The 22,288-nt window shown below is 42.9% G+C and overlaps 1 protein-coding gene across 2 annotated transcripts in view; it reads left to right on the top strand.

Annotated features, from left to right (window-relative positions):
• Positions 1 to 22,288, top strand: part of NTM (neurotrimin) — a 1,335,738-nt gene that overhangs the window by 1,297,070 nt on the left and 16,380 nt on the right. For both annotated transcript variants that reach the window (XM_004714205.2, XM_004714206.2), the window contains 2 exons: positions 14,129 to 14,263; positions 17,385 to 17,505. In XM_004714205.2, the coding sequence (XP_004714262.1) occupies positions 14,129 to 14,263; positions 17,385 to 17,505 (256 nt within the window). The remainder of the gene's footprint in view (positions 1 to 14,128; positions 14,264 to 17,384; positions 17,506 to 22,288) is intronic.

The raw sequence follows: 22,288 nt of genomic DNA, 5'->3' as shown, positions 1-22,288 counted from the left end.
ATGGGCTTTGGATCTCCACTCCGCACTCCCCCCATCATGCACTATGGTAAGATTTTTTGTTATGATGCCTGATACCTGATCCCTTTGACACCTTATGATCGCACAAGCTGGTGTGCTTGTTCCATGCCAACACCATAATTAATACACATTAATGTTTCCCGGCCCTCCTTCTCCATCGTCCCTATTGTGCACGCACAAGAAGCCGTTGGGGGGTGTGGAACAGGCACACCTTAGTCCCCAAGTTGGCATCTGTGCCGTTTAACACTTTACAGAGGTATTTTGCCTCATATTTCCCAGTGCGAGATGATCTTTGTTTTCTTGAATGGTGCTTTGATGGGTGGTGAGTAAGGAAGGATCCACATGAAATGAAGTCTTGAAAACGTAAGTAGAAGAGAAAACATACATTCAGGACCATCAATTAAGTGTTTTTGTTTGTTTGTCTTCACTTAATGGACATATTAACTAGTAACCCATTGGAATGGCTTATTTATCCTTTAAAGGGAGCAATAAAGAACAGGCGGAGGACAGAATCTTGCCAGTGAAAAATGGAAGTACCTGGATTCTGGGACGGGAGGAGAGGCAGCCAGCATGGTGCACCCACAGGGCTATTGACATATTTGATCTATTGACATAAATGGCTAGGAAGTGCTCAGGGCAGGGCTGACACAGCTGGGTCAGGCTGACTTCACTGTTTCCTCTGTGGAAGTTGCTGTTGGAAGCTTCCTTTCCCATCGGCAACTTCCATTTCCTGCAGAGCACTGCTCATGGAAGTGCTCCTCGTTGTTACTGTTTCCACGAGAGAGATTGCTTTTTTGTTGTTGTGAAGCCTAATTTGTGTTGATGGCAACACTTTTTCATCTCTCTCCCTGCCTTTCCCAGGAAGGTAAAGAGTTTAATCCCATTCCCTGCAATTAGGCCACTACAAATTGCATATAGATAGAGCTGAATCACCAAGCCGATTAAAAATAATAATAACAACAAAATCAACTGAATTGAGGATGACAGAGAAAGCTCTCTTGGAGCACTTCTGATTAGGCACAAGGCACCGAAACTCATCCAGGGGAAGCAGCGGTATTTAGTGACAAGAGCTTTTAAATAAGGATATTTTTGGAGATTGAGTCAAACCTGTTTTTTTCTTATTCACTGCAGGCTTATTCGATGAGGTTGTTTTAGTCTGTTTTAGGAGATGGGGAATGACATTCTTTATTCTTAGGAGATTGTGAGAGGCTCTTTATCTCTCTCTCTCTCTCTCTCTCTCTCTCTCTCTGTGTGTGTGTGTGTGTGTGTGTGTGTGTGTGTGCTTGTCTGTCTGTCTATCTTTCTCTCTAATACACAATTATTCTAAAAAAATTTATGTTATTTTCTTAAAAGTCACCAGAGAATATTCCAAATAATTCATTGTGACATCTAGAGTAGCCACTGAAACTCATTCCTTCTTTGAGCGTGTAAACATGTGATGCCTTCTGTGTGTGAGACATTGTTATGGATTTTGTACATGTGGGAATGAATAAAAGAATCTTTCTTTCTGGAAGTTAGAGTCCACTGGAATAAACTTGTAAGAATGTGGCAAAGCAATATGATCATTGTAACACTAGAAATCAACAGACGCAGGTAGAGTTGAAATTAAGAACTTTAAATATCAAGAAAGACTTCTCAAAGGAGTGATATCTAAGATGGATTTTGAAGGCTGCAGAAATATTTGCAAATGGTCCAGGGCATATTGGACCCCAGTGTTTTAGGAACTTTGTTGGTGGGGACAGTGAGAATGGGGACGACAGGATGGGGAGAATCCAGGGATAGAGACAGTTCATAGGGAGCCTAAACATAGACCCTGCCGTGGAACAATGAGGAGCTCTCACAGGATGTAAGCAGGGACAGTGATTTGGGGTGGGTGGCTCAATTGTTATAGCAGTAATAAAACGGGCACAGGGACATCAGCAATATAATACTTCAGTAGTCCATCTTGAATAATAAAGACCTGAAGGAAGATAGCAACAATGATAAAGAGAACAGATTCAAAAGCTGTAACGGAAGTAGAAACCAGTATTTCACGACTGCAGGTAGGAGTGAGACAAAGGGCAGAATCAAAGGAGACTGTCTTCTTAGGAGAATAGGGAAATGGCAATCCAACCAGCTGAAACTAGGGCATACAGTAGGAGCAGATTTGAGAAGCGAGATGATGAATTCAGCCTAGGATGTCTGTGAACTGTAACAAATCAGGCCATTCACTCGGCAGTCGTGGACCTTGAGTTAAGCAGATCCTTATAGGATAATGAGATAAATGAAATCATGAGCATAGTCATTCATTAAAATGTGGGAATGGATTTCAATATACAGATAGACCTTGGAGAGAGGATAGAAAGAGAGGAGTAGACCCGATGAGATACAATTATTTAATGCATGTTGTGTTTAGGTGCCGTTAAGTCAATTCCAATTCAGACCAACCACATGGGTGCACAGTAGGGTTTTCAAGTCTCTAACCTCTCCAAAGGAAACCATCAGTTCTGCTTGACAGGGAACCTCTGCGTGGGTTCTGCCTAGCAACCTCTGAGTGAGTAGTTGAGCCCTTAAACATTCGTATTACTCAAGGACGTTCGAATGTATGGAGCATATCCCATGGGAGTCACTCATCTATGTGCGTATACATATTCTCTCCTTTAACTCTCTGAGCCAGCTTGCAAGCATTTAAAAAGTAGCCAGAGTTTACTAGTGAGGGAATTGATGCTCAAAGCATACTCAAAGTGACCCAGCTCCTGAGAGAAATAGCCATGATCCAGTAAATTATGCACTATATCTCATGCAGAACTTTCAGACCATATACCTCTGTTCAGATTTTAAGTGAAATGGACAAAGGTAGAATGTAACTGAAAGAAAATCAATTAAACGTTTCCTTTCATGCACTCTTGTTATAGCTTCTGCATGGTTGACTATTTTCCCTCTCCCTAGTGGAGCACTAAGAACAGAGAGCTCCTGCAAACAGCAGGCAGAGCCTACGCAGGGGTCTCGGGCAGTGTGTGGTCTTTGGTAGCATAGCTTTGGTAGTGGATTCCCTTTGAGAACAATTTGCAAAGATTAAAGTATATTCGAATATTGTTAAGAGAAAGTTTTGGGTCATGTCTTCCTTTCTCTTGGGGTCCAAGGGTTCCTGCAAGCTTCCTACTATTCTAAAATATTCACTTATGGGTTTCTGCGGTCACTCTCTTCCACCTGGCGGCTGGTACTTGGCCTCCTTGTGCCTACTGGGAATATCGCGATGGAATGGCCATTCCTGGTATTGATGGCACTTTACAGTTTTCTCTCAAGCTCTGGTCTGGACTGAATGCACTCATTAGATTTTCCTAATTATCAATTGAATGCCGCCCCAGTTTTTCTATTTATTGCCTCCCTCAGTGGTCGATCTGTCACTTCGTTTTTTCTTGTCACAGTCACCCACCAAGGCATTCGTAGGCAAAACTTCAAGAGGAAGCTTCTTGCAGGAAGAAAACCTTGGGCTCTTTTGGCGGATGGGAAGAACCCTATATTTTTTACCGGAGCCCAATGGGGTGGGGGTGGGGGAGACTCTCCGTTCTTTGACTAAAAGCAAAACTCTCCTCCTCTGCATACCTCTTCTTCAAAGGAATTATTATTTCCGTTGTCCATAAAATGTTTCATGAAACATACAGCAGCGGCACTTTTACTTCCAGAATTCCTTTTTTTGTAGTGGTTATGAGTTGGGATGCTACCTGTATGGTCGCCAGTTCTGAACCCCCAATAGCTTCAAGAACGAAAGAGAGGTCTTTCCACTCCCATGAAGAGTTACAGGCTCGGGGACCCACAGGGGTCTCTGTGAGTCAGCACTGACTCCATGGCAGTGAGTTTGGTGTTGGGTAGCATCAGTTGTACTTTGTGATGACATGGAGACCTGGCTGTGTATGGAGACACGCTGGCCTGAGATCCACGTGATTGGCGGTTCAAAACCACCATCAGCTACCCAGGAAAAAGACTGGGCTTTCTACTCCCTAAACAGTTACTGTCTCAAAAACCCACAGGGGGTCACTATGAGTCACCATTGACTTGATGTCAGGGAGCTGCATTTTGTAGTGGTGTTTGTATTTTGTAGTGCTGTTTAGGCAGTTGTTTTGGCTATTGTTTGTTTGGTTTGTTTTTTTGAGGTGGTTTTTGTTTTTGTTTTGCTTTTCTGTCCCAGGATATAAGGGCTGAAACATATTTGGTACTATAGGATTATTAGGGGGTGGATCAAATAGTCATTCAAAAGTGGGTATTACTATTTTTTGTGACCTAGGCCATTATCAAACTTCTTTATAGGAACTACAGAATCTCTTTGAACAGAACACACACACACACACACACACACATACACACATGCATAACAACATTTCCTGGGACACAGAGACCCTTGGGTCTAGACTTGGAGCCTCTCAGATTAAGGACCCCTTTTGTAGAGAATGTACTCATGGCTAAACTATACGTGGGCTGGGCACCAACTGCTCTCCTTCTCTAGAATGTTCTGAATAAGGTAGTCCAAGTAAAACACTGCAAGTGGACATCCTACCTGAGTGTATGTGTGATGGTGTCAGGAGAACCTGATATCGCTTAGAGCCTCAAAAGTAAATAGAATTGCCTTAAATCAACATGGGCAAGGAAATTCAAAGCCATTAAAGTCTTCACATTGTTCAGCGTTGGGGACTATCTTCAGAGATTAAAGCAACAAGACAGAGAAAGTAAACAGCCAAGATATTGAGGAAATATGGCACTGTGGAGTTCTATATTTATCCCCGATCAATGTCTTTCACATCAAATTGGCTGAGTTTACAAATCAAAAGCTCATTTCTTTCTTTTTACTTTTTTTTAGCAGCCATCAGCTGCACGACTGTAAATACCCAGGTTCCAGACGTCAAGCTGTGAACTCCAAATACCCAGCTGTGAGCTTTCTGACTTTGAAATCCTCACCCATAAGGGAGGGTCTACAGGCAAAGGCAAACTGGCAGGCCTCAGAAAGATGCACACAGTGCCGAGCATCCAACTCCCATGGCCACCATGCCTCTGAAGCCGTGTCAGCAAGGAACACTAGTTCCTGTCACCAAGGGACCAAGTTGGCTTCAAAGATACACAGGACCTGGCCCTGTGGGAAGCAGAGAACTCACTTTATGTTTACTTGTAGACTGTAGCTCCTTCTTAATGCATAACCAAGACAACGAAACAAAGAAGCTATTGAATCAGCTGCAATTCATGCACATGCCAGGTCTGTCAGGAAAACTCTCCTCCAGAAGGGTTTCAATGGCTGAGGTTTGAGCAGGAGGTTGGCAAAACTTGCTTCTGAAGCACTTTCGGGTGAATTTGGATGCCCAACTCTTCACTTTAACTAGTTCACACATTAACTGTCTGCCCCACAGGGACTCTCTCTCATGCCAATGCTAAACTCTTTAATAAGAGTCTGAAAATGTAATGATGAATATCTACTTACAACCATCCAAACTCATTTTTCACGTCAACTATTTAAGACTCCCAAGAAGGTACCAGTTTTAATGTCCAAACTCATTTTCATGTCAACTGTTTAAGATCTGCACCTCAGTACTATAGCAGGAGAAAAATGCAGGTTTTAACACACACACACACACACACATACACACACACACACACACACACACACCTTTTTCAAAGAGATTTTTTAATTGGCCCATCCTTGGAAGGTCATCAGATTGTTCTCTCTGCTATTTAAAACTCTTTCCAAAGGAAAGGTCAAGAAGGAAAAACAACTTAAAATATATTTATATTCATGTGAAAATAGAAACATTTCTCAAGAACTCGATAGGTCTCAGACTGCAGCCATTCCTTTTTTTTTTTTTTTAACTATTATATTGGGAGCGAATCCAGACATCATACTATTCCATAGTCCAGTCACATCCAGCAGTACTGTACCATTGCTACCACAATCCGTTTCAAACATTTTCTTCCTTCTTGAGCTCCTTGATATCAGCTCCCCCTTTATCCCCCTGCCCACTTCCTACACCCTGCTCCTCAAGCCCCCTTATTCTACTTGTCGTCTCTCTAGCTTCTTCCATCCTGGGTTCCATAGACCAAAAAACAGAAATGCTATTGTTTGTGTTAGATGCAATTATTTTTAGAAGTAATTTTAGAAAATTTATATAATTACTGTAGCCTTTTTAGAACCAATGAAAAATCATGTTCGGATAAATCAGACTCATGGAAAGGAGTCAGGGTCTCTGGTCCAAGCATCTGCAGGGATTGCGTCATATACTTTTTGATATGAATCTCCTACTAGCATAACAAAAATCTGATGCTTTTTTCCCTCTCATTTGTCATATTTAATAACCAGTTTGAATAAAATGTAAACTGAACATAGAATGTGTCAAACATGGTTTAAATCTTACAGCCCATCCTTTCAAATAATCAGTATCAAATAATCAAATCAAAATCAAATAATCCACATTTGCATTATAGCTGTGTGAGTTATAGTTTAACCATATTAACTAGATGCAACTTTAAACTTTTACTTCTTAGCTGATTATTTTTATATATAAGTATATTTTAAAAGCTAGACTCGGGATAAAATTAGGCTCATGACAGTTATTGAGAGCTTACTATGTTCTAAGGATATCACACGCATTTACTTATTTAATAAACACAATAATTCTACAAGAGTCGTGTTACAGACCAAGAATTTGAAGCGGGGATAAATGAACTCCCAGCTTACAAGTTCATGGGAGCCTACGTGGGCAGACTGGACCCATTTCTGCTCCACCGTCAGCCAGGGCAGTGGGACTCAGTGCGTTTCAATTCATCTACTTCCACTGCAGCCTAGCATTAGACTCTCAGAGCTATTTTTATGCAGGGACTTCAATACTAATATCCTGTTGTGAAACCCTTTTGCACATGGACAGTGACATCATATTGCACTTGGTACTGTTGCACAGATGACGTGGGAAGCCCACTTGAGCGCATGCTGATCTTGCTCCAAAATTGCTTGGCACCACAATAATGTGTCTGGAGACTTTCTCTGGTTAGGTTTTAGAACACCTACCATATTCTCTCTTGCAGGCCTCCCCATGCTCTTCGCTTTCCTTGTTCTGTAAGACCTCCATCCCACCACAGAGTTAGCTGGTGACTTGGCAGTCACGGTGCACCCATGGCTCCAATACTACGCTCGACTCTCACATGAGGCAGAATGAAGAAGACTTCCCCACAGTTCATTGGCAGTACTCTAACGTCTTTCATGAGAGCAACTGCGATAGCTGCTGACCCTAACCACTTTCTCCATCAGATCTCAGGGGCAATACCTCGGTCTTGCAGAGGTTGGTGTTTGAGAACCTGAACCATGGTTCCAACATGCCGCTTTAGCTAGTTTCCTCCAACATCTTAAAGGCGCCATGCCTTCCTCTGGCTGAACCTCCAGCTGATCAACCTGCAGATGCGTATCAAGGTGCCTGAAGGTGACCAGTTGGCACATCTTGTCAACAGCCTTCCCTGGAGTGGAGGCTTAGTCGGACAGCCAGACTCAAACTGAGAGGGATGGATGGAGCAGAGAGGAGTACTGGTGTAGGGGTTGCAGAACTTGAACTGAATTTTTTAAATGATACCTTCCAAATCACAAAGTCTGGAATTCTATGTTCTGTATTTTTCAATGATGTCCAATGATTTTATTTCAACCGGACTATAGGCCATAAACATATTAGGTAAGAAAACAGCTGTGTCCTCTCCTCTCCAATAACCACAGCTGTTCACCTGACATGCTTTTCCTGGGGTGCGATAAATATGATAAGCATGGCTGTTATTGTTTTCAGTTATGAACTCAGATACCAGGATCTTCCCTCTCCCTATGGGGCCTGCTTACACGGAACAGGCTTTGCCCTTCGATTGCTTGTGAACTGCTGGGCTCAACACTTGGAACAAGATGAAGTTCCTTCGGGGACTCGGGGCACGTGTGATCTCCAAAGCAACTTCCTCTATTTCAACATTTCCAGTGTCGCTTCCCTTTAACAAAATGATTGTGTTCTTGAAAAGTTGAATCTAAAAAGAAGGCCTTTTAGATAAATCATATGTCCTTATTGATCTGCAGAGATAAATTAAGGATGCCTTCCCAATAATGGGCCTCACCACCAAATATAAATTATAATAATCATTGAAAACCTTTAAAACAACATAATTTACAGAAAATCTTTCATATTAGAGAAGCTCATAGTATTGATATTTTTTGTTTGTTTTTGAATGAAAAAAAATCACATATATTAGGCTAGGAGCAATGATCGGAAATAACATGGTCTCGGTAATAAAGTCACCTGAGAATTATATGAACAACCCAGGGGCCTTGACTTTTTATAGTGAATTCAACCTGTAGTGATAGTCTACCAGTAGATAAGTTAATCATATAAAAAGTTGATAAATCTGTAATACATATATATTACTTTTTTTTTGTGGGTGCCGCCAGAGTCAGAAATTATCAGGATGTGGTCTCTGCTCTTAAACGGCTTCGATTGCCTTGCAAAAATCAAACAAGTGCAAATAGCACGCAGCCGCCATTGTTGTTGTTGGGGCTATTGACTTCATTCTGGCTCCTTGTGACCCTCCGCCTGACAGCAGGAAACCCGGCCTGGCCCCAACCTTCCTCCCCATCGTGCTGGAACCCATTGCTGCAGCCACGGTGTCAGCCCACCTCACTGACTCTCCCCTTCACCCAGAATGATGTGCTTCTTCAGACCCTGGTGCCTCCTAATTATGGGTCCAAAGTATGTGAGATGCAGTCTCATCACCAATTCTAAAGAAGCTTTCTGACTGAGTTTCCTTCATGACCAATGTGTTCATCCTTCTGGAAGTTACGACGTGTTGCATATTCTTTGCCAACACCATAACTCAAAGGCATCGGGTTGTCTTCGATTCTCCTTATGCATTGCCCAGGTTTCACAAGCACGTGAGGTGCCTGAAAATACCGGGACGTGGAGCGTGCATGCCTTGGTCTTCAAGGTGATGTCTTTGCTTTTAAACTCTTTACAGAGAAAAAATAATAAATAAAAAAATAAACTCTTTACAGAGATCTTTTGCAGCAGGTTTACCCAGAACAAGATGGTTTTAGTTTCTGACCGCTGCTTCCAAAGATATTGATTCTGGATCCAACTCAAATGAAATCTCCTCTAATCTTGCGTTTCCTACAACAGCCAGAGGGAGTAAGTAATATTATTCTAACTGAACTGTACAGATTAGGAAAAAAATACTACCGAGGGACCAGCTCATTATAAAAAAGGGCTTTGAACTCGTTCATTCTAATTTAGTTTCCTGCTGAGAATTTGCAGGTCTATCCCATGGAAATCCTGTGAAAGTGTGGATGTCTGAAGTGGATGCAACTTCTCGGCAGGAGGTCAGGCTGGAATGAACCAGCCCAATGTCTGGTTGTCAAGTCATAAAAGTGGAAGACAGAGAATTGAGTTGTCTGTTTCTAACTTTTGATTTTCATAAACGGTTGCCTTTCTCGTGGATAAATATTGGTGAGTACATTTGAGCTCCTTTATGAAAGGCGTTGACAGCAAGGCAGTAGAGCAGACGGGTACTGAATGTTACAGGAAATAAGGAGCTATTTTTAGGGTCTGAGAGGTGGGACATGACGGAGATATTTTAGGACAATGAGTGTGTCTGCTCCACCCAAGGATGTATTTCCTTTAGGAAATAAGAAACTATTGACTCTGAAGGGTTTCTTTTCAGAAGGCTTTATCAAATGATTTCCTTCGTCTCCACTGCACGCCTTAACAAAAAATGTCATTTAGTTCTACAGAAGTAAACTGTGTCAATCTGGCTTTTCCCCCCAATATTCTTTGTGCGTTCTTCATACAGAGAGTAAAGCACGGATGGTCCCGCAGGCAGAGCAGAAGTTGTGAAAGGAAATCATTTCCGGATCCATTAACTGCATACATCAAGATCGCGCTGTTGCCTGCTTGGTTTGCAGCAGGATCTCAAACCTTCTTTCTGATGGCGAAAATCATGCCTCGTAGTTCACTCTGTGGGAGGGGCTTCCAAAAGTTCATGGAAAATGGAATTATGTTCATTAAATTTTCCCACAAACAGTTTTAGCCTCCTTGTATATACTGCTAGTCTCTCTCTCTGGTTGTACCATGCATATCTCAAAGTAGAGAGTGAGAAGAAAGGTGAAAATAATGATCATGAAAGCTAAAGTTTACTAAGCATTTTACTATATGTAAATCAGGGCTTACATGCTTTGCTTCATTAACTCATAGTGCACATTTCAAAATGATGAGCAAATGAAGTCATTGTGATTTCTCTATAATTCTACATTTTATGTGGAGGACATGATAGTCAAGCCTCATTGGCTTTGTGCAGGAGGGCTTAAGAGGGTGAAAACCTACCTTCTAACAATGGAATCCACCACCCATCTTTCTGACTGTTAATTTATTGTATTGTGGTGGCTTGCATGATCATGTGTCTAGAAACCATGCCACTGGCTTTCAAATGGCGACAGGGTCATTTATAGTGGACAGGTTTCAGTGGCATTTCCAGACTAAAACAGACTCGTTAGAAAGGCTTATTAGTCTGTTTCAAAAAAGGAAATGGCCAATGAAAGTAACCAGTGAAAACCCATGGAAAACAGCAAAAGAATGTTTGATCTGGTGCCAGAAGATGAGCCCCTCAGTAGGAAGTCCCTCAAAAGCCACAGGGCTGCAGCAGCAGCCTCGGGCACACCCACAGGGCCTGGCACTGTTTTCTTCTGTTGAACACGCTGTCACCGGGAGTTGGGGCCGATGCAATGGCAATTCACAACACAGGAATACCCAGAAATGCCTTCCCCCAAACTTCAAGCCTCCGCGTAACTTCCTTTAGCTTAGATCTTCTGACATGAACCTGCGTGTGTAGCTTTGTTTTATCTGCCATCTGACCCAGGCATGGATTCATAAGCTCCCCTGGAATATTTGAAGAGCTCTTGATCTTGATCACCCTGATTTTTTGTAACTTGAATTTTAATCTGACTTCAGTTATAGCAATATGATTCTCCATTGGGAGGTCCCTAGAATAGGATCTCTTATCTATAGCCCTGCAAATCTTACTGTGGTCACACCATAGCTGCATTGGTCAATGAAAGAACATGGGTGGCCTTCGTTAGCTAGGAGAGCAAGAGACAAAGAGCCTCTTGTCTTTGCAGCTCCCCACTTTGGCGATGTTGTCCACAGGTTCCCAGGAGGCCTAAGGTCCTACCAGTCACTGCTCTGACACTGGCGCTCAATCCAGAAACAGCTGTCCAGAGCTAATTTATTTCCTAATGTTCCAGCACTGTTAACTTATAAATTACACTGGTAATTTGAGCTAATATTAATTTCAGATGGTGTAGGGCAAGTCTAATTAAAATATGACACCAATTTCCACACATACATACCAAGGACTACCATTTAAAATTAATGGAACTATTAAGTGTAACACTGGTCTCCAAGATGCTCAGCACAGTAATTCTCGCCTTCTAGCCAGGACAGAGATGGCAGGTGTAGGCTTGGGGACAATGGCACCAAAACAGCGACAACACAAAAGGAACCACATATGCTTCGGTTCATTTAAAACGCTTCCCCTCTCCGAGTCTCCTTCACCCTGCGCACAATCAAGATTAGTTATTTATTTTCATCAAGAAGATGCAAAAAAACCAAAACCCCAAACAATAATAAAGCCTATTGAGATCATGAGAACGTTCTTACCATTTGAAAGTATGAGTCTCTTTGAATTAATCCTAGTTGTTTTCGGTCTATCTGGGACCTTTGGACTCTTTTCTCCTTATTAATATGTTCCCAGGTCTTTGTGCAAACTAAGCAACTATGAATTCCTTGCTATGATGAGCATGGGCTGTTACTTTGCTCTTCTATCAGCAATAGAGGCAAGAGAGTTCCTAAACATATACATGGCAGGTTACATATGGCTTCTTGATCATGAGGAAATGCAAGAGTTGCCTTCTTCCCAGATGGCGGCTTATACCAGGACCAAAGAGCGGGGACAGTGTTGAACAAGATAATGGCAGATATTTACAAGAAAGCTGTTCTGAAGCCACAAGGAAGAGAAAAGCCCATCAGGGGGCAGTATCGCACGGATGAAACACACAACCTTCCTCGAGTTCTCTAATGCTTCCTCCCACCCCACTACCATGACCCCAATTCTATCTTACAACTCTGACTAGACCAGAACATATAGACTGGTACAGATCAGAGCTCACAATACAGGGAATTCAGAACAGATAAACCCCTCAGGACCAATAAGGGGAGCAGCGATACTAGGAAGATAAAGGAGGCGGGGGTAAGAGGAAACCGATCACAATGATTGACGTATGGCCACCCTCCCAGGGGGACAGACAGCAGAAAAGTGGGTGAAATGAGACAGCAGTCAGTGTAAGACATAAAAAAAGAAAAAATTATCAATTATCAAGGGGGCAGGAGGGAGGGAAAGTGGGGGAGGGAGGAGGAAAATTAGGAGCTGTTGCCAAGGGCTCAAGTAGAAAGAAAATGCTTTGAAAAAGACGATGACAACATACGCACAGATGTATTTGACAAAATGGATGTATGGATGGATTGTGATAAGAGCTGTAAGAGCCACCAATAAAATAAAACTTAAAAACATATATATATAGATGTTCTGTTGTTTTTCTTCTTATCTTGACAAAAACGATGAGCCGTCCGAGAGCAGAGCAATCGTGGCTTATATGCCACAAATGCACATACAAGTTGACATTTCAGCGTTCCATTCTCCTCACACAGACGCCATTGTCCTGGTCCCCATAGACAGATTTGTAGTGACTTAGACAACTGACATGGCCTGAGGGAAAATGTCCCTTTCTTCCCTTGTCCATAAGACTTTAGTTTAGATCAACGAGAGACTCTGGGACTGCTCTTGGTCAAGTGGCCAGGCGCTACATGAAACCGTGCGGCCAGGCAACTTGCCAAATTACAAACTAAAGCAACATGTGTGTAGCACGTGAGTTTCCAAAGTGCTCTTATGATGATAGGTTTACGTTTGTTTTTCGTTTTTAAACAACTCTGTGAGGTATTGGAAGTGTATGTATACCATGCCTGGAAAATGTCCCTCAGTTGCCATGGGCAATCTCAGTTTATGGTTGTTTACCCAGGATAATTATTAATAGCCCTCCTTTTACTCCTAAAACTACTGAACTTCAGTGATGAAATGTATGGTCATTCTAATTATCCACACTCAACAGAAGAGTCAGGAGGTCCCTGGGATGAAGGCAGGCAATTATTTTGATTGCTCACGGTCTTCAGCAAGGAAGCGAAGGCTCGGGAACCCATTGTCAGATTAATGTTCAATGTTTTATCCCCTTTGAATGGCATGGCCTTCCCCACAATCTCGTGCTCATGGCCAGCCAGCCAGTCTAAAGACCAGCAGGAACAGGGTCATTATTGCTTAGAAAATCTTACTAACAAAATTGAGTTTCAGGATGATTAAGTAACAGAGTAAGATTTAAAGCGTAGTCTTTGTGCCTTAAATATCCTGCTCTCTAAAGTGTGCCAGACATGTGTTTGGGCATCAGTTGTGAAGTGCCCCTTGTGGGTTTGTCATGTTCTACTCAAGAGCTCTAGCATTGACATTTAGCAATTGATTTCTGCATATATAATTGATGATATAATGCTAAAAGCAGAATTGTCATGTACTGTGGTTGCATTTCCACTCCCTTTAGAGGTCGGTGTGCCTACGTGTGCATGTTTGTGTGTGTGTGTGTGTGTGTGTGTGTGTGTGTGTGTGTTTGTAGCTGATACTTTGAGGCCAGAGAGAGGTGCCATACTGATTCTGAAGCTAGACTGCTTGGCAAGATTTAGGCTGCATGAATGTCAAAATTATTAAACACTTCTTAACGACCAGTAATCATTGTGGGCACGAAGCTTAAGTTCAGGTAGCAACACAAATATTTAAGCAGGCCCACTGGAGAACAAAAGGAAAGCTGAAGGTAAAAGGTTAAGGAAAAGATCAGGGAGGGAGAAGTGACATTATTCTTGTAAGTCTGAACTTGGAAATGACTCTACAGACATAACGTATCTGCAGACATAAATATCCTATAACTTATTTTCTATGTTCATACTAGTGTCCCCCCCACCTGACCACACCTTTTCTTTTTCTCTTGCAGCAGTGGGCTTTGTTAGTGAGGATGAATACTTGGAAATACAGGGCATCACTCGGGAGCAGTCGGGGGACTATGAATGCAGTGCCTCCAATGACGTGTCTGCACCAGTGGTCCGGAGAGTCAAGGTCACCGTCAACTGTGAGTGTCCCCCACTACCCTGACATGCCTCTGAAGTCAGAATACTGCTGGGCCAGCCAGAAGGAAAGCTCCTTTGCTAAGCCAACTGCTAATTCAGCCTGGTGTATCTTCATTTTCCATGTCCACTCTGCTTTCAAGAGCAACGACGCCAAACTTTAGCTTTTTAGTGTGTGTGTGAATTTATTGTGAATTAGGTGGTGGTGTACATTTAAGTTCATCATTTTTGTATTCAACAATTTAGAAAACGTATCAAACTTTCACGTAGCCTACCCTGCCCCTCCCTTTTTACTCTCCTCCCTCTTATATGTATTGGTGTTATATTTTTTAAATATCATAGTGATGAAGTACTTGTAATGTAATCTCAAATTTTAGTTAATTTTCTGAAAGTTCATTAAATGGTATCTGATGCATGACTTGCATAATCTGTCTTCAAGTCTTAAAATTTCCCATAATCTACTCACCGTTGGCTGCTGGCCCCAGCCCTTTCATGCCCTGGATCAGCCAACACCGTCAGAAGTCAAAAGCCGGGGACTTGTATGTAAAAGGGAAATATTAGAACTTATACTGATAGCGTGTTCATTTGATCTTATCCTTCAATAATTACATATGCTGCAGCACATGGCATGCATGCATGAAATTTAAATATTAATTGATAAGCATTTAAATATAGTGTGATCATATATCCAGGGTCTTTGGTGCCCTTAAAATGATTTTGACCAATTGCACCCAATGTGAAAGAGGAGAATTGCCTCAGAGAATCTCCTAGGCTGCCAACTAGAAGCACATCATGAGGTCTTTATCCCTCAGAGCCTCTGGGTGTGCTCACAGCTTCAACTGTGAGTTCCCGGCTGAGCACTTCACTATTTTGCCACCAAGACTGGCTTTGTTACTAGGTGAGGTACACCACTCAAAACTTCAGAGACCACTGTTCTCAACCGTTACTCTCTTTTCTCGGCCTTCCAAATTCCTTGAGATGTCCAGCAGCTTCCAATCCCCCTCCCCCCCCTCAGCCTCTTCATTCTCACGTCCTCGTTATGGACATTGACCCAGTTCTCTATGAAACTGGGTTTTTTTTTCCTTCTCTGCTATGCCCGTTCATGAATTCTTATAACTGAATAGTACCCATCTGCTAACGCTATAATCCAGAAGTTGTTCTCCTGTTAAATGTGCGTGGATGTAGGTAAAGGTTATTATGTACTTAGCCTTACCTATTCTTTAATGATTTCCTGCTATAAGTGAAAAAAGTCTGGCATAGTGGTTACACGTTGAGCTGCTAACCACAAGGTCAGAAATTCAGAACTACAAACTGCTCCATCGGAGAACCAAGGCTTCTACTCTCTTAAAGAGTTACATGTTAGAAACCTTCAGGGCAACTCTGCCCCATCTAACAGGGTTGTACTTGATTCTGCGGCAGGAAGTTTGAGGGGCGTTTTTTGTTTTGTTTTGTTTTGTTAGATACTTCAAATGAATTGGAGTTGATTCCATGGCAGTGCGACCCTTTAAGGGAGGAGTTGGGACCATAGTGGGTTACAGTTGGGCTGCTAACCACAAGGTTGACAGTTCAAACCCTCCAGCCTCTCAGTGGAAGAGACATTGAGTCTTTCGGCTCCTGTACAGATTCACAGCCTGGGAAACCCACGGGGGCAGTTCTGCTTTTTTCTATAGGGTCACCATGAGTCAGAATTCCTGCAGTGGCAGTGAGCCTGGTTTTGTTTTTTGAGTATACTTCAAAGGAACCCTAAGGTGCTGTGGGTTCGGTATTGGCTTGTTAACTTCAACATCAGTAGTTCAAACACACTAGCTGCTCTGAGGGGAAAATACGAGGCTGTCATCTTCCATAAAGATTTCTAGTCTTGCAAATCCTATATAGGGTCCCTGTGAGTCAGATTTGACTCAATGTCAGCCGGAGTTTTATACTCCATTAAAGTAGCCTAGGGGACGCAGGGTTTGTTTAAGCCAGGGCTAGAAATGAAAAGAAAGAAAAAAGTTCCAACTCTCCAGCCTCTTCATCAGAGAAGGATGAGGCAGTGCTTTTCGGCACAGATTTCAGCCCATTCTCTTCTGCCCTGTGGGGTCCTGACAAGGTGAAACCATTTGCAGTGGGTTAGCTAGTATCAAACAAACAAGACGAAGATGACTTACAGGGAATAACGACGAACTTAAAACATAAGGAAGTAACAACAAACAAACAAAGACGTATAAAAGAAAGTAATCAAAAGCCAAAGCTAACTCTGAACACAAATGTATGCTTGAAGGTATCTAGTTGCGGATCCAGAATTTGACTTTGAGTTGTTACCGCAAAACGTGAAACCGTTACTTGCTTGCAGATTTGTATAAAGGGGTCAAAGGGGTAAAGGAGTAAAACGGAGTTTGTTTCTTGAGAAAACTATCATCATCTCTGGTCCTGAAACCTGAGCAGTTTAGCCACGGGATGCCCCAGCACCGTCCTGTGAATATCTCTTCTTCTATAGCATTCCTGCAAGAAATACACTAGCAAATGTGCTTGTTTCCGATTGTGCGCCTCAATGCAAACTGTTGGAAGGTCACAGAACACTTGGTAAACATTTCACATGAATGCAGACCAGGTATAGAAGTGAAGTCAGGCCTGGCTTGATTAGAAGATCCATCTGAGAACACCGGGAAGCAGAACGGATCTGTATATCCTGCAGGCAATTCTCCCTGATTAGTATTTCGTGCACCTGAGTTTTTGATGGGGCTTGAATAGTTGGAGGTTATATACTCTGGCAAGGACCTGGTGTTCGGAAATTAAAGGCTCCGACTGTCAACTCATGCCACGTAGAATTAATGAGTTGGCATCATCCTAAGCAAGTTAAAGAGTTTCAACGGAGGGTTTGTCTGAACACCTGGTCATTCCACGTATGTAGAGAGGGGAATAGAAGCCATGTGTGCTAGCAATACCCAGCTTTTCCTTTGAAAGGGATGCAAGTACATACAGTACAATATTGTAAATGATTCCATTCTCAGATACATTTGTTGAATGATTTCAAAGTGCAAGTAAGCAGAGGTGGAAGCAGGGAGAGAGGAACAAGAGTAGTATGTGAAGCTGGCTCTTCATTTTCAAATGTATTTATAAATGATTTCAGATATCTTCTCTCTGCAGATCCACCCTACATTTCGGAAGCTAAGGGCACAGGTGTCCCTGTGGGCCAAAAGGGGACCCTGCAGTGTGAAGCTTCAGCAGTTCCTTCGGCAGAATTCCAGTGGTACAAAGATGATAAAAGGTATAAGTTTTCTCCTTCCCCCACCAGAAACAGAGCTCTTTTCCAAGTTCCAATTTTGGAGGGTTAACCATGAACTTCTGTAACAATTCTTCCTCTTTAGAAGAGGGGTGTGTGTTGGGGGAGTGTTCTGAACAAAGAGTATGTTCTTAATGTTTAAGCTATGTTTCGAACATTATAAGGCAGAATCATAACTCAATAAGTCTGAAAGAATACACACACACACACACACACACACGAAAGTAAAATCTCAAAGGAAAGGGCAGTAGGTATAAGAAAATAACTTTCTCTGTCTGGAGACGTTACTACCACATTCTCCGACATGCAGGAAGGGCGAGGGTGCTCTCTAGCCTTGCGAGTGGCAGAGAAGTTAGATGAAGTTTGGATCCAGCTCTATCAATGGTGAACAGAAACATCCTGAACTGATTTCAGTGTGCGCGGCTACTGAGTCATTCTTACACTGCCAGAGCAAAGAAGGGACCCCCTGTTCCTGACCATTGTCACCTTCATCAGGTCATTTGTTGTCATTCACTAAAGATGATCATTGAGAAGGGTTATCAGATGGCTTGTCAGCACAGGGCTCTGCAGCTTCCTACAGACAAGCAACTTGACAGTGATTATTATCCAAGAGCTCGTTTAAGTGGCATGGGCACTACATGAATGTGGGATGACTGTCTGCATTCAGAATGTTTTCCTAAGACTGTGGGTGTGATGGGTGGCTGCAAAAATGGCCCGAGGCCTTATGTGGAAAAAGGAGTTAGGGAGGCTGAGAAAGTGAGGACAAACAACCAAAAGGGGCAAATCTAAGACAGAGAGAGAGGTGGGGTGAGTAATATTGGCTGCACTCCATAGAACGTCATCAACGCACCCTGGCTTCTGTATCATGCTGCCTCAAGACACCAGAGCTCCTCTGAGGTGAACCACTGATTGCAGTTCATTTAGCACCAAGTCACCTTGTCACTAAGTCCTCCCAAATGAACAGTCCTTTTCAAAATTTAAGGGACAATTCCTGGCATCTTCTCAGTGAGATGTTCCAAGTTCATTGAGTCCATTTTACAGGGTGGCGGGGAGTGAGTCAGGAAGAAGAGGCGGGTGGGGGGACTTTATAAGGATTTAGGAAGAAACATAACTAACGTTGCCCCTTATTCCTTCAAGTTGGAAACACGCAGAAAGGAAGGTACTTCTTGCAATAAATGAACATGATTGCCTTACTGAGAACTCCAACCTCAGCTGGTTTTGTTATGTGCTTTTTTGCCCCTGGTGCAGTTGTTAAGCACGTCACTGCCAACCACTCGCTGGCAGTTCAAACTCATCAGTGACTCCATAGAAGAACGGTGTAGAGATGTCCTTCCATAAAGATGACAACCTAAGAAACCCTATGCGGCAGTTCCAGCCTCCCATAAAGGGCCACCATAAGTGGCAGGCTACCTGATGGCTCATAACAACATTTTACTTAGAGGAAAATTAAGGTGTTAAGGAACAAAAATATGTTTAGAGACATCTACATGATCAGTTCCTAAATATTCAAACGTCTAGGCTAAGAGTCTTCGTTTTATGACGTTGATTCCTTATGAGAGAAATATTCAAGCAAAAAAAGGGGGAGGTGTTAAATCTTAAAATATAGTTAGTAGAGCGTGCCACAGGCAGAGATGGCTGGTGACAGTAACAAGGAAGGTGGAGCTTTCTCTCTCTCTCTCTCTGTTCAGGTCTATGGTTGCAGGGAAGTCTCTGGGTGGCAGGAAATATAAAGCCCTCGGTTACTAATTGTAACCAAGATTGGAGGTTTGAATCAGCACTGGTATAATGTGTTGTGCCTGGAAAGAAAGGCCTGGTCATCCACGTCCAAACAATAGCCATTGAAAAGCAATGGGACTATAGACCTCTTCTGACATCCGCGAGGTCTGCAGGAGTCAGAATCAACTGTCTGGAACGGGGGTTGTAGGAGGGACGGCACTATTGGCCCTGCACCAGTCCCAGGTAAAGGAGGTGAGACAGTATGATAGCCAAAAGTTGGAAGAGGCTGCTGACAACACTTCTTCCTCCTATTTCTGCTTCTCGCTGAGGTGGCTTCTGGTCTCCCCTTCCAGTTGCTCTTGGTTAGCTTTTTATTTGATGTACCTTATCAATGCCTCATCTTCTCCTCATAAATGGAGTTGTCATTTCTCCTGGTTCCCAGGTTCGCAAATGTTTATTTGCCTCCAAGACCCTTATCACAGCCAGGCATGCCTATGCTCTCTATGCTGCCAGTCAGTCTCTGCCAGACAGGTGCTAGAGGACAAACTGTGTCTTCCCTGAGAAAAGGCAGCTCAATCAAGCTCATGTGGGCCGTGACATGACCAGGCTTCTGGGACAAGCCAACGTAGCCTGTTGGGTAGGAACTGGGCAGCCTTCTAAACATGTAGGGTAGGAGTCTTCAGCTACACTCCGGCATACACTCAATTGTATGCCACCACATCTGTTTCTCCATCAAGAGTAGAGGAGAATGGAAGTCTGTATTTCTAAGAATCACTCAGCCACCAGGCCAGTGAAGAGTGTGCAGGGTCATTAAGGGGCTAGAGCTGGTAGGAGTGGGGGGCTGGGGAAAGGTGTGAACACACTGAGAAAAGAGAGACAGTCATCCGAGGAGCTGCAAAGTGCTGCAAAATGCTGCTGGCCACCCTAGACTGCTTTTAGCTAAAGACATTTCAGAGCTGTCAAACAAGCTGCTTCGGGTAAGTGTCTTCCCCACTACAGAGCCTAAATCTAATTCACAGCTGGTTCTGATACAAAGACTTCCTCCCAACCTATGAAGGGATTCAAGATGGCAAATGGGATCTGTATGCTTGACTAGCTCACAGAGTTTCCTAGTGGGCAAGATATAGTTCTTTCTCCAGACACTACCCCCAACCGGATCTAGATACATGACAAGCTGGGTATAGAAATGTGGCATCTGGCAACACAGCTAGGTGTCTTAATGTGTCTGGACAGTGCTCAGCTTTGTAGTGATGTCAGTGGACACGGACCAGTTCACTGCCCCTAGCTCATGAGAGAGGGAGGATCTCACATAATGGGAAAGTAAGTCAAGTTCCCTCCAACCAACCTTGTGACATCCCTGGAGAGCTAGAGGTCCTGTGCAAGCCCCATTCAACCCAGAGCCTGGCTCTCTCTTCTGATCAAGGTTTCCACAAGTTATCTGGGAAAGGAGAATCATTTTTGCCATCCTGCAGCCCCACCACAGAGATGAAACCATTAGATCTTGACAAAGCAAATGGTCTTCAGGCCTGAGACCTACTATGTTAGACAGGGTTCTCTAGAGAAAGAAAACCAGAATGCTAATAATTTTATATATATTTATGTAGATATATCGATAGATAACATAAGAATTAAACAGTTAATTAATCTATAAAGCAGTACAAATGGCTCAGTGAAACTCTCTCCTGTGAGACAGCTGTGAGACACTGGCAATCTTTCAAGTCTTGAGGGCTGCCGGGTAGTCCTCTGCAGAGCAATTCAGGCTATCCGGGCACAGGCAGCAAACAGCAAGGCAGGTCACCAACAGTCAGCCAGATGATAGGGTCCAACAGTCCCCAGCTCAAGAGATGTAAATTCTAATGGTGTGGCGAAGCAGGTCTTGAAGGAACATCAAATTACAGCGACACAGTCCACAGGTTAGGTGTCCCAAGGTAGTGTAGCTTGCAAATTGAGGCACAGAAAAAGCAAGGCAGCTGCACACTGCTCAGATGATCAAAGAGCAAGAAACAAGAAAGGCGGGGCTCGCCAAGCCATTTATCTCTCTGCCCTTCAATTAATCCCATATGTGTTCCTTGGCCATGTTTGCACAATAAACCTACCTATCACACCTACTGTGGGCCCATGGACAGACAGGGTTTCCCTATGTTCAATTCCAATAAAACTACATTTTAGCAAATTATATTTTATAGTTTATAAAGAATGTTCTCATCCTTTTCCTCCCCTTATCTATTTCTTTCTTTAACATTCTTTATAATGATTACCCCCATACCAGCCATTTGCTCCAATTCATGTGTCCTGATCATGTACCAGTCTGTACCCAGTATGGCATCATTTACCATCCATAATCCCTGCTCCAGTCAGGTCCTATGCAGGAAAATCAGGTTTGTGACTACCATGATATCGTTCATTTAGAAGTGCGGCCCACCGACAGAATTCATCATTCCTTTGGCATAGAATCAGCTCTGGGTAAGGAAGATAAATTGTTTCAGGGAAAGGAATAGGTTGGCTTTAAAGACTGGGATCTGAGATAGGGCACTTGAGAGCTTTCAATAAGCAAAGAGTTTGTCTTATACTTTCCATGTAGACATACCCCATCATAGGAATTGCTGCTGGCTGCCTCTAAAATGCCAGGCTGTGCTTCTTTTTGTATGAACCCTAGAAGTAGATTTCCACTTCCCCTATTTGGAATCGACATTTCTTATCAGTATATATACTTTTTTCACTGCACCAATGGTCTGCAGTATTCCTTTAGTGTGAAGTGTATTGCCCATGACAGGCCATTGTAATATAACGGGCTGCCATGTGGATTTCCCAGGCACATCATCCTGACACTGAAGAATTCATTATTAGGTACCTATAATCCTCCCAGACTGTTCTTCTGTGATCATTCAGGAAGATCATTTCTCCTAAGCCCTTCTGGTTGCCTGATGGGAAAATGATCCCTGATTATTTTCACCCACTCATGGCCTGGCATAAGGTATTATATGTAACATACCTCAAGATCTTAGGGGAAATATTGTTATTCAGGTGCTTAAAGAATAGATCTATGTACATA

This window comes from Echinops telfairi, unplaced genomic scaffold, assembly GCF_000313985.2.
Source record: "Echinops telfairi isolate 266 unplaced genomic scaffold, ASM31398v2 ScPeMD7_5592;HRSCAF=6446, whole genome shotgun sequence".
Taxonomy (NCBI): domain Eukaryota; kingdom Metazoa; phylum Chordata; class Mammalia; order Afrosoricida; family Tenrecidae; genus Echinops; species Echinops telfairi.
The sequence above is the reverse complement of the archived record's forward strand: the minus strand, read 5'-3'. Positions and strand labels throughout refer to the sequence as shown.